General features: G+C 53.4%; 1 protein-coding gene across 3 annotated transcripts in view; it reads right to left on the bottom strand.

Moving 5' to 3' along the window:
• The window catches only part of sos2 (son of sevenless homolog 2 (Drosophila)), a 28,489-nt gene that overhangs the window by 10,086 nt on the left and 4,766 nt on the right, over positions 1 to 13,637 (bottom strand). For all 3 annotated transcript variants that reach the window (XM_047046105.1, XM_047046114.1, XM_047046124.1), the window contains 6 exons: positions 5,203 to 5,328; positions 4,867 to 4,998; positions 3,337 to 3,501; positions 2,739 to 2,945; positions 1,634 to 1,777; positions 573 to 683 (listed from right to left, as the gene is read on the bottom strand). In XM_047046105.1, coding sequence (XP_046902061.1) covers positions 573 to 683; positions 1,634 to 1,777; positions 2,739 to 2,945; positions 3,337 to 3,501; positions 4,867 to 4,998; positions 5,203 to 5,328 — 885 coding nt within the window. The remainder of the gene's footprint in view (positions 1 to 572; positions 684 to 1,633; positions 1,778 to 2,738; positions 2,946 to 3,336; positions 3,502 to 4,866; positions 4,999 to 5,202; positions 5,329 to 13,637) is intronic.

Below are 13,637 nucleotides of genomic sequence, written 5' to 3'. Positions count from 1 at the left end.
GGAGCTCAAAGCACCCCCCCCCTTACACACAGGGCATCAAGAGCAGTCCCCCTCACCCTGCCCTCATACCAAGAGGTCAGCACTGAACAGCCAGTACACACAAGGGTTAAGCAGACAAGAATGTCATATATGGGACACGGAAATGAGCCGTCTCTAGGTTAGGATTGAACATCAGTGGGTGCTTATGAAAACACAAGCAAAACATTCTGCCTTCAAAGGCAGTTGCTCTGCACCCTGCAGAACACAATCCAATGCACATCTTGTGAGGAATGTCCAAGTTAAACAAGCAGGCGGCGGACGGAACGAACAGGAAGCTGAATATGTCACGGCACGTCTCGGACTGCGGCTGAGGAATTCCAGACGCCTCGGCTTCACTCGCGGCGGGCGAGAGACAATGCGACGTCTCAAGCGTAACCTCCACCAAAAATCACCTCGCTTGCTCGTTTTAGCACGCAAGGCCAACAAGAAGGCAGCTTTCGTCCACACACACGCACGCACACACGGACACTCCTGAACTGAAACCCTGCTGGGCTTGATCCTGATGCTAGCTTCTCTGGTGTGAGGGGTCGTACCTGGAAGTAAAGCCCCACTGAGGGTCTGGCCATCAGGCTGCTGAAGTGCTCGTGGAAGCCCCTGGAGAGGATCTCCTGGGACAGGGTCTCATAGGGGTCGAACGCCTGCTCCTGTAGACGAGGGAGGAGGAGAGATGAGCGGCGTGGCATGGCAGCAGAGGCAAAACAAACAGACCTTCAAAACAGCGCTCATCAATGCAGACATATTGGGTTTTCTCCACATTGGGTGTGAGACAGGAGAGAGAGAGCATACTGTCTGTCAGACAGGAGTGGAGGGGAGGTACTGGAGTCAGACAGGTGTGGAGGGGAGGTACTGGAGTCAGACAGGTGTGGAGGGGAGGTACTGGAGTCAGACAGGTGTGGAGGGGAGGTACTGTAGTCAGACAGGTGTGGAGGGGAGGTACTGGAGTCAGACAGGTGTGGAGGGGAGGTACTGGAGTCAGACAGGTGTGGAGGGGAGGTACTGGAGTCAGACAGGTGTGGAGGGGAGGTACTGGAGTCAGACAGGTGTGGAGGGGAGGTACTGGAGTCAGACAGGTGTGGAGGGGAGGTACTGGAGTCAGACAGGTGTGGAGGGGAGGTACTGTGGTCAGACAGGTGTGGAGGGGAGGTACTGGAGTCAGACAGGTGTGGAGGGGAGGTACTGGAGTCAGACAGGTGTGGAGGGGAGGTACTGGAGTCAGACAGGTGTGGAGGGGAGGTACTGGAGTCAGACAGGTGTGGAGGGGAGGTACTGGAGTCAGACAGGTGTGGAGGGGAGGTACTGGAGTCAGACAGGTGTGGAGGGGAGGTACTGGAGTCAGACAGGTGTGGAGGGGAGGTACTGGAGTCAGACAGGTGTGGAGGGGAGGTACTGTAGTCAGACAGGTGTGGAGGGGAGGTACTGGAGTCAGACAGGTGTGGAGGGGAGGTACTGGAGTCAGACAGGTGTGGAGGGGAGGTACTGTAGTCAGACAGGTGTGGAGGGGAGGTACTGGAGTCAGACAGGTGTGGAGGGGAGGTACTGTAGTCAGACAGGTGTGGAGGGGAGGTACTGTCAGACAGGTGTGGAGGTGAGGTACCTCGGCCAGGTCTTCGAAGCAGCTGCCCACCAGGGGATGGGGGCTGCCGTCGGCGGTCATCTCCACGGCGTCCTCAATCAGCCCCAGCAGTTTGACCGTCAGCTCGTGGATGTCCAGGATGTTACTGAAGAGCACCTCCACATCCTGACAGAGAGAGAGAGAGAAGGGGGGGGGGGTTTACGGGGGGGGGGGGGACAGGTCAAACGCGGACGACGAGTCTGAGAAACAGGCTCGGGTCTGGAATGTGATCCACATCTGGAGAAATCAAACATCCCAATCAGTTGGAAAAGTGGAAACATTTGTTTATCTCATGGTTCAAGTGAGGAAATGATCGAAACGGACTGTGTTGGACACAGCACGGTGAGGTGACCGTTAACTGTTTTCTTATTCACTTTCAATGTACAACGACATCAGTCGTATTTCGACACATTTTGGAGGTTATTTCGTCAAGAGCCACATTTGCTGTTTCTGTCGCAACGTAATAACATGTTGTGTAGACTGGAGCGCCCTGTGGAGCTCCCCTCCTCACCCTCGGCCATCCACTAACCACCCTCGTCCAAACACACACCACACAGTCCCAGTGACCTCCCTGTTCTCCCTCCCCTGCCCATGCACAGTTATGCAACCCTCGGGTGATGAGTCCATGAAGAAGACAGTATTGGACCGTATTTACTTTTTTAGAAACGTCTTAAAAAACACACGTCCCCTGAGACCGGGGAGAAAAATAGATTTTGAAAGGGAACATTTCCGTATGTTTTGGGGATTTCGGATGGCTATTCCTGAGATCGCTCAGAGCCCAAAACCACCATCCACAGAGGAAGTCAATTCATTGCTGGGTCTCAGCAGGTTAACTCAGCGTGGCTCCATCCACTGTTTGCAAAGTCAACTCAAACACTTCACTAACAATCTACTTTGCTACGAAAGATTAGCAGCTAGCTGATTACAGAGGCTCATTTACAATCCGCATAATGTTCTTACAAGGGATTTGTCTTTAACAGGGCTTTGATAAGTCTTCAGAGTGCTGATGTGACATGTCGGCAGCTGTTTGGAAGCTGCAAAGCGGACGACGGCTTAGGCAAGCCCAACCTGGCCGGGCTGTTCTCACCTGAGGCATGAAGATCTTGGTGTTGGACAGGAAGTGATGTCGGAACACTTTGATGATGAGGTCGAGCTCGCGCAGGTACTGGCGCTCCTCGGCGATCTCCAGGCGGACCAGGTCGTCGTAGGTCAGCTCCCCCGAGGACGAGGGCTCCTCCACGCACTGAGACACCAGGCCCATGTCCTCGTCCTGGTCAAACATGTCCATCAGCACCTGCACACACACACACACACACACACACACACATACACACAAACCCGGTCAAGGGGAGCACAAAAAACGATTTTGCATCAGAATATTCCAGCTGACAGCAAACACACGGCTACCGTGTGCTGTGGGAGTCAGGTGGCTGAGCGGTTAGGGAATCGGGCTAGTAATCTGAAGGTTGCCAGATCAATTCCCGGCCGTGCCAACATGACGTTGTGTCCTTGGGCAAGGCACCCTACTTGCCTCGGGGGGAATGTCCCCGTACTTACTGTAAGTCGCTCTGGATAAGAGCGTCTGCTAAATGACTCAATGTAAATGTACCGTACATGAACAACCTCACAGGTACCACACCCGGTACAGTACAGACCGTCCCAAACAGCAACAGGAAGTTCCTCACCTTGTCTGCACACATGGACACTTTGATATCCTGCTGGTGGATCTCAAAGTGGCGGATGTTCCCCACGTAGTTCCCGGCCAGTTTGAGGATGTCTGCGGATATGTATTCCAGCACGGCCACGATGTACAGGGACACGTGGTAGTCGATCTTATAGCCCAGGACCTCCTGCGGAGACGCCGGCACACAAGACATGAGCGCCAACCATCATGTTGATGAGGTGACTGCTGCTGCCCTTACACAGCGCCTGCTGTTCAGCAGGAGGCATCCAGTTGGGAGCTGCTACTTAGTCATAGACATATAACATACAGTCATGGCCATGAGTTTTGGCAATGGCAAATGTTGCGTTTTGCAAAGTTTACTGGTTCAGTATTTGTGGAAAATGTTTTCACGTGTTTCTATAGAATACTGGATTACAATAAGGCACATTTCATATATTCTTTAAGCTTTTTTGGGGCGAAAATGTTTCAATAGATGCAAATAGTCCCCTCTTTTACAGCAGTCGATCTGCTCTTATAATCCAATCAGCATGATAGAGTGATTTCACTTGGCTAGAACTTGTCCACTTTCCCCTGTGCTGACGATATGACTGTGCTGAAATTATGTTAGCAGTCAATTTATGCCAAGGCCCAGCAAGCTTTGCAAACACAAAATGTATGTCGCTCCCAATACTTTTGGTCACGGATGTACATGCAGCAACACACACACATACTCAGGCACACATGGAAGACTCACACGCACAGGCACACACAAGCATGTGCTCGTACACACACTGTGTGATTGTAGTTTTTTGTACTGTTGTCTCCACGGTTGACACCTCTTCCACTGCACAAAGGGTTGTGGGTAGGAATGGACACATACTTGCTACCGGATGTTGCGAGACATCCTGGTATCTTTGGGACACTGTTCTAGACATCCCATGTATTGGGCGACGCAAACCTTTTTTTCTGCCATTCTAAACAGTAGGATGTCCGGGTGTTGGGATGTAGCCATGGTTACACAACAACCAGGGGGAGTTCCACTCAGGTCTGGGAGCTCAGCTCATACAGACATACCTCAATAGCTCAGGTAGTAATGAGCAAAGCAAAAGTGTGTCTGCAATGATCTGTGAGGCCCTGGTAAGGCTGGATGTGAGGCCCTGGTAAGGCTGGATGTGAGGCTGGATGTGAGGCACTGGTAAGACTGGATGTGAGGCACTGGTAAGGCTGGATGTGAGGCTGGTTGTGAGGCCCTGGTAAGGCTGGATGTGAGGCACTGGTAAGGCTGGATGTGAGGCTGGTTGTGAGGCCCTGGTAAGGCTGGATGTGAGGCACTGGTAAGGCTGGATGTGAGGCTGGTTGTGAGGCCCTGGTAAGGCTGGATGTGAGGCCCTGGTATGGCTGGTTGTGAGGCCCTGGTAAGGCTGGTTGTGAGGCCCTGGCAAGGCTGGATGTGAGGCCCTGGTAAGGCTGGTTGTGAGGCCCTGGTAAGGCTGGTTGTGAGGCCCTGGTAAGGCTGAATGTGAGTCTGGTTGTGAGGCCCTGGTAAGGCTACCTTCAGCATGGGGTGGATCTTGTCCACTGGCAGCAGGAGAGGGTTCCTCCTCTTGCGCTTCTCGATAGCTGATTGGGCGTCACCTATAGCCCACTTATCGATGGGGTGGGGAAAGGTCTTCTGTACTCGTTCCTGATTGGGTGAAAAAAGGTAGAACAGGAAGTAGTTTGTTAACTGGAGTATGAGAACATAAGATTCAGTCACTCAGAGGATTTTGTCTTGAGTGTGAAGGACTGTGAGTGTGTGTGTAACCGTTTCAGTGTGTGTGCACACACACAGCATGTTGAGCATTCCTGTGTGTGCATGTGTGTGTGAGGGTGTGTGTGTAGTGTGTACCTCCACGTCGTGTACGGTGCGTGGCTGGGCCACACACAGCATGTTGAGCAGCTGCAGGATAAGCTCTTCGATGTGCTGCAGGGCGTCTTCTGTGGCCGTGAGGTTGGGATGCACCTGCACCTGCACCTGGGAGCACACACACACAGGTCAGATACAGCATTACACACACACACACACACACACACACACACAGGTCAGATACAGCATTACACACACACACACACACACACACACACACAGGTCAGATACAGCATTACACACACACACACACACACACACACAGGTCAGATACAGCATTACACACACACACACACACACACACACACACACACACAGGTCAGATACAGCATTACACACACACACACACACACACACAGGTCAGATACAGCATTACACACACACACACACACACACACACAGGTCAGATACAGCATTACACACACACACACACACACACACAGGTCAGATACAGCATTACACACACACACACACACACACACAGGTCAGATACAGCATTACACACATACACACACACACACACACACAGGTCAGATACAGCATTACACACACACACACACACACACACACACAGGTCAGATACAGCATTACACACACACACACACACACACACACACAGGTCAGATACAGCATTACACACACACACACACACACACAGGTCAGGTCAGATACAGCATTACACACACACACAACACACACACAGGTCAGATACAGCATTACACACACACACACACACACACACACACAGGTCAGATACAGCATTACACACATACACACACACACACACACACAGGTCAGATACAGCATTACACACACACACACACACACACACAGGTCAGATACAGCATTACACACACACACACACACACACACACAGGTCAGATACAGCATTACACACACACACACACACACACACACAGGTCAGATACAGCATTACACACACACACACACACACACACACACAGGTCAGATACAGCATTACACACACACACACACACACACACACACACACACAGGTCAGATACAGCATTACACACACACACACACACACACACACACACACACAGGTCAGATACAGCATTACACACACACACACACACACACACACACACACAGGTCAGATACAGCATTACACACACACACACACACACACACACACACACAGGTCAGATACAGCATTACACACACACACACACACACACACAGGTCAGATACAGCATTACACACACACACACACACACACACAGGTCAGATACAGCATTACACACATACACACACACACACACACACAGGTCAGATACAGCATTACACACACACACACACACACACACACACACACACACACACAGGTCAGATACAGCATTACACACACACACACACACACACACACACAGGTCAGATACAGCATTACACACACACACACACACACACAGGTCAGATACAGCATTACACACACACACACACACACACACAGGTCAGATACAGCATTACACACACACACACACACACACACACACAGGTCAGATACAGCATTACACACATACACACACACACACACACACACACAGGTCAGATACAGCATTACACACACACACACACACACACACACACAGGTCAGATACAGCATTACACACATACACACACACACACACACACACACACACAGGTCAGATACAGCATTACACACACACACACACACACACACACACACAGGTCAGATACAGCATTACACACACACACACACACACACACACAGGTCAGATACAGCATTACACACACACACACACACACACACACAGGTCAGATACAGCATTACACACACACACACACACACACACACACACACACACACACACACACACACAGGTCAGATACAGCATTACACACACACACACACACACACACACACACACAGGTCAGATACAGCATTACACACACACACACACACACACAGGTCAGATACAGCATTACACACACACACACACACACACACACACACAGGTCAGATACAGCATTACACACACACACACACACACACACACACACACAGGTCAGATACAGCATTACACACACACACACACACACACACACACACACACACACAGGTCAGATACAGCATTACACACACACACACACAGGTCAGATACAGCATTACACACACACACACACACACACACAGGTCAGATACAGCATTACACACACACACACACACACACACACACAGGTCAGATACAGCATTACACACACACACACACACACACACACACACACACAGGTCAGATACAGCATTACACACACACACACACACACACACACAGGTCAGATACAGCATTACACACACACACACACACACACACACACACACAGGTCAGATACAGCATTACACACATACACACACACACACACAGGTCAGATACAGCATTACACACATTCACACACACACACACAGGTCAGATACAGCATTACACACACACACACACACACACATACACACACACACAGGTCAGATACAGCATTACACACACACACACACACACACACACACACACACACAGGTCAGATACAGCATTACACACATACACACACACACACACACACACACACACAGGTCAGATACAGCATTACACACATACACACACACACACACACACACACAGGTCAGATACAGCATTACACACATACACATACACACACACACACACACACACACACACAGGTCAGATACAGCATTACACACATACACACACACACACACACACACACACACACAGGTCAGATACAGCATTACACACATACACATACACACACACACACAGGTCAGATACAGCATTACACACATACACATACACACACACACAGGTCAGATACAGCATTACACACATACACACACACACACACACACACACACACACAGGTCAGATACAGAATTACACACACAGGTCAGATACAGGATTACACACACACACACACAGGTCAGATACAGCATTACACACACAGGTCAGATACAGCATTACACACACAGGTCAGATACAGCATTACACACACAGGTCAGATACAGCATTACACACACAGGTCAGATACAGCATTACACACACAGGTCAGATACAGCATTACACACACAGGTCAGATACAGCATTACACACAGGTCAGATACAGCATTACACACACACACACACAGTCAGAGGCAGCAGCAACATACACAGGGGGACTCCCCTACACAATCACATAGCATAGCTTATTGTAACATAGCATTTAGTCTTTTTTTTTAGCAGACACTATTATCCATAGCAGCATAGCATACTGTAGCATAGCAGAGAAGGGTTTGATCTAGATGGAGGTGGAGTGATCTATTAGTTGTGTTTGGAGATGCGGAAGAAGTAATCTGTGAGGTGTTTGGAGGGAGGGAGGTGTGTCTGGAGGGAGGGAGGTGTGTCTGGAGGGAGGTGTGTCTGGAGGGAGGGAGGTGTGTCTGGAGGGAGGGAGGTGTGTCTGGAGGGAGGGAGGTGTGTCTGGAGGGAGGTGTGTCTGGAGGGAGGGAGGTGTGTCTGGAGGGAGGGAGGTTAGTCTGGAGGGAGGGAGGTGTGTCTGGAGGAAGGGCGGTGTGTCTGGAGGGAGGGAGGTGTGTCTGGAGGGAGGTGTGTCTGGAGGGAGGTGTGTCTGGAGGGAGGGAGGTGTGTCTGGAAGGAGGGAGGTGTGTCTGGAGGGAGAGTTGACGTGTCAGGTGAACGAGGAGGAGCCTTCCTATTTTTATCATGACAACATCATGACTGAGTTCTCCCTGGGGAATGTGGTCTGTTTAGTTGCTGTGATGGGAGGGGTTCTACTGAAACACTCTAGGAGAGGGAGAGTGAGGCTGATAGGGGCATGGACACACATACACACGTGCACACACACTCATGGCCACACGTGCAATCATGAGCATGCGCACACACACACACACACACACACACACACACACACACACACATTAGCACACACCCCCACGCATACACAAAGCCAGGCTGTTCCCATGGTGGTGATGGAATTACCCTCGCATGTAGTGAAGCGGGTACTATGATGACATAACTTTGCCCCCGGCATGTGGAATGTGAGGGTAGAGGTCAAAGGTCAGCCAAGGCCAGGCCTTCTGGCACTCTGACAAAACGTGACACAGTGACGAGAGAGCCATCTCTCCTCAAACACACAGATTCACACGCTTTCCAGACTCCTCATCAGTTCACTGAAACACTTGCCGCAAAATGTCAAAAGTGAAGTCAACGGAAAATCTCTTCCGACACACAAACCCTGCATGGTTCCATTCATCGTCATCGTCGTCATCGTCATCTGCCGCTTGTCCGGGGATCGGGTCGCGGGGGCAGCGACCTAAGCAGGGAGGCCCAGACTTCCCTCCCCCCGGCCACTTCCGCCAGCTCTTCCTGGGGGACCCCAAGGCGTTCCCAGGCCAGCCGAGAGACATAGTCCCTCCAGCGTGTCCTGGGTCTTCCCCGGGGCCTCTTCCCAGTGGGACGTGCCCGGAACACCTCACCAGGGAGGCGTCCAGGAGGCATCCTAATCAGATGCCCGAGCCACCTCAGCTGGCTCCTCTCGACGCGGAGGAGCAGCGGTTCTACTCTGAGCCCCTCCCGGATGACCGAGCTTCTCACCCTATCTCTAAGGGAGAGCCCGGACACCCTACGGAGAAAGCTCATTTCGGCCGCTTGTATTCGCGATCTCGTTCTTTCGGTCACTACCCATAGTTCGTGACCATAGGTGAGGGTAGGAACGTAGATCGACTGGTAAATAGAGAGCTTCGCCTTTCGACTCAGCTCCTTCTTCACCACGACGGACCGATGCAGAGCCCGCATCACTGCGGACGCCGCACCGATCCGCCTGTCGACCTCGCGCTCCATTCTTCCCTCACTCGTGAACAAGACCCCGAGATACTTGAACTCCTCCGCTTGGTTCAGGATCTCCTCCCCGACCCGGAGATGGCACTCCACCCTTTTCCGGTCGATTACCATGGCCTCAGATTTGGAGGTGCTGATTCGCATCCCAGCCGCTTCACATTCGGTTGCGAACCGCTCCAGTGAGAGCTGAAGGTCACGGCCCGATGAAGCCAACAGGACCACATCATCCGCAAAAAGCAGCGACCCGATCCTGAGGTCACCAAACCGGACCCCCTCAACACCCTGGCTGCGCCTAGAAATTCTGTCCATATAGGTAATGAACAGAATCGGTGACATAGGGCAGCCCTGGCGGAGTCCAACCCTCACCGGAAACAAGTTCGACTTACTACCGGCAATGCGGACCAAACTCTGGCACCGGTCGTACAGGGACCGGACAGCCCCGATCAGGAAATCCGGTACCCCGTACTCTCGGAGCACCCCCCACATGAGCCCCCGAGGGACACGGTCGAACGCCTTTTCCAAATCCACAAAACATGTGTAGACTGGTTGGGCGAACTCCCATGTACCCTCCAGGACTCCGCGGAGGGTATAAAGCTGGTCCACTGTTCCACGGCCAGGACGAAAACCACATTGCTCCTCCTGAATCCGAGGTTCGACAATCCGACGGACCCTCCTCTCCAGGACCCCTGAATAGACTTTCCCAGGGAGGCTGAGGAGTGTGATCCCCCTAAAGTTGGAGCACACCCTCCGGTCCCCCTTTTTAAAGAGGGGAACCACCACCCCGGTCTGCCAGTCCAGAGGCACTGTCCCCGATGTCCACGCGATGTTGCAGAGTCGTGTCAACCAAGACAGCCCTACAACATCCAGAGCCTTAAGGAACTCCGGGCGGACCTCATCCACCCCAGGGGCCCTGCCACCGCGGAGCTTTTCAACCACCTCGGCGACCTCAGCCCCAGAGATAGAAGGGCCCCCCCCGATGTCCCCAGACTCTGCCTCCACGTCGGAAAGCGTGTTGGTGGAATTAAGGAGGTCTTCGAAGTATTCCTTCCACCGATCCAGGACGTCCCCCGTCGAGGTCAGCAGCGCACCATCCCCACCGTATACAGTGTTGACAGAGCACCGCTTCCCCCTCCTGAGCCGCCGGATGGTGGTCCAGAACCTTTTTGAAGCCGTTCGGAAGTCATTCTCCATGGCCTCGCCGAACTCCTCCCATGCCCGGGTTTTTGCCTCCGCGACCGCCAAAGCCGCGTTCCGCTTGGCCTGCCGGTACACATCAGCTGCCTCTGGAGTCCTACCAGCCAATAAAGTCCGATAGGCCTCCTTCTTCAGCTTGACGGCATCCCTCACCTCCGGAGTCCACCACCGGGTCCGAGGGTTACCGCCGCGACATGCACCGACCGCCCTGCGGCCGCAGCTCCGGTCAGCCGCTTCAACAATGGAGGCCCGGAACATGGCCCATTCGGACTCAATGTCCCCGGCCCCCCCCGAGACATGATCGAAGCTCTCCCGGAGGTGGGAGTTGAAGCTCCTTCTGACAGGGGGTTCCGCCAGACGTTCCCAGCAGACCCTCACATTACGTTTGGGCCTGCCAGGCCTGACCGGCGTCCTCCCCCACCATCGAAGCCAACTCACCACCAGGTGGTGATCAGTTGACAGCTCCGCCCCTCTCCTCACCCGAGTGTCCAAGACATGCGGCCCCAAGTCCGATGACACGACTACAAAGTCGATCATCGAACTGAGACCTCGGGTGTCCTGGTGCCAGGTGCACATATGGACACCCTTATGCTTGAACATGGTGTTCGTTATGGACAAACCGTGTCTAGCACAGAAGTCCAACAACAAAACACCACTCGGGTTCAGATCGGGGGGGCCGTTCCTCCCAATCACGCCCCTCCAGGTCTCACTGTCATTGCCCATATGAGCATTGAAGTCCCCCAGGAGGACGAGGGAATCCCCAGGAGGAGCGCTTTCCAGCACCCCCCCCAGAGACTCCAAAAAGGGTGGGTACTCTGAGCTGCCGTTTGGTGCATAAGCACAAACGACAGTGAGGACCCGTCCCCCCACCCGAAGGCGGAGGGAGGCTACCCTCTCGTCCACCGGGGTGAACCCCAATGTACAGGCGCCGAACCGAGGGGAAACCAGTATTCCCACCCCAGCTCGACGCCTCTCACCAAGGGCAACTCCAGAGTGGAAGAGAGTCCAGCCCCTCTCAAGGAGACTGGTTCCGGAGCCCACGCTGTGCGTCGAGGCGCGGCCGACTATATCTAGCCGGAAACTCTCTACCTCGCGCACCAGCTCAGGCTCCTTTCCCGCCAGCGAGGTGACGTTCCACGTCCCTAAAGCTAACTTTTGCAGCCGAGGATCGGACCGCCAAGGCCCCCGCCTTCGGCCGCCGCCCGTCTCACACTGCACCCGACCCCCATGACCCCTCCTGCGGATGGTGAGCCCACTGGAAGAGGGTCCCACGTTGTCTCTTCGGGCTGTGCCCGACCGGGCCCCATGGGAAAAGGCCCGGCCACCAGGCGCTCGCCATCGAGCCCCACCCCCGGGCCTGGCTCCAGGGGGGGGCCCCGGTGACCCGCTTCCGGGCAGGGGCAACTGAGAACCATTGTTGTATTTCTTCATGGTTGGTTTTTTGAGCCACTCTTTGTCTGGTCTTTCACCTGGAACCTGTTTGCCTTGGGTGACCCTACCAGGGGCATGAAGCCCCCGACAACATAGCTTCCAGGATCACTAGGACACGCAAACCCCTCCACCGCGGTAAGGTGGTGACTCAAGGAGGGGTCCAAGTAGGAAATCGAGTACAAAGCTGCCGATAAGATCTTTCAATGCGAAGAATTGAATACGGGGATGATCTCGCCATTGGTATTGGCCATGAGGTATATGAGAAATCAAAGCAGAAGTTCAAGAAGGTGAAAAAGAACCCCCCTCTCTCCAAACACTTGTCCACATTCCTCACGGGCACGAGCAGCAGTGAGTCACCCGCACAGAAACTCCGGGGCTTTCCCTGCCCTCCATTCACAAAACCAGCGGCTGCTTCCTCCCGCGCTGCTCACACTGCGCTCTCCTGCTCTCCATCGGAGCTGAAGGAGAGGCCCGGAGAAGCAGGCAGGAGCTCCAGGGACAGGACTGGAGGGAGACGGGGGCCGATTGGACCATCTCCCTGGCTCTGTGTGTTTACGAAATCTTTTCTTATATTTAGCGTTCGTGCAAGCCGTGTCAGACGAACGCGCGCAGGCTACGATGGGACTGTGGTCTCTGTGAGATGTCCTGGGGTCCAGAGGAGAGCTCACCATCCTAGGGGAGAAACGTCACAGTGGTTTAAGACTTCAAAAGAGCTTTACTCCCTAGGAGAGGGGCGGGGGGGGGGGGGGGTGACAAAAGCGAGGGAGAGGAGGAATCTCGTCGCGTGTAGAGAGGGAGACAGATGAGAAGCAGGCGCTCTGGCGGGCCCTCTGAACCCAGCTGGAGGTGTACGGTTTCACGTCTCCATTAGGGAGGCCTGGCCACAGGACAGGAAGTCCCACTGCA

The sequence above is a fragment of the Hypomesus transpacificus genome, chromosome 3, assembly GCF_021917145.1.
Source record: "Hypomesus transpacificus isolate Combined female chromosome 3, fHypTra1, whole genome shotgun sequence".
NCBI lineage: Eukaryota > Metazoa > Chordata > Actinopteri > Osmeriformes > Osmeridae > Hypomesus > Hypomesus transpacificus.
Note: the sequence above shows the minus strand (reverse complement) of the source record. Positions and strands in the feature narration are given on the sequence as shown.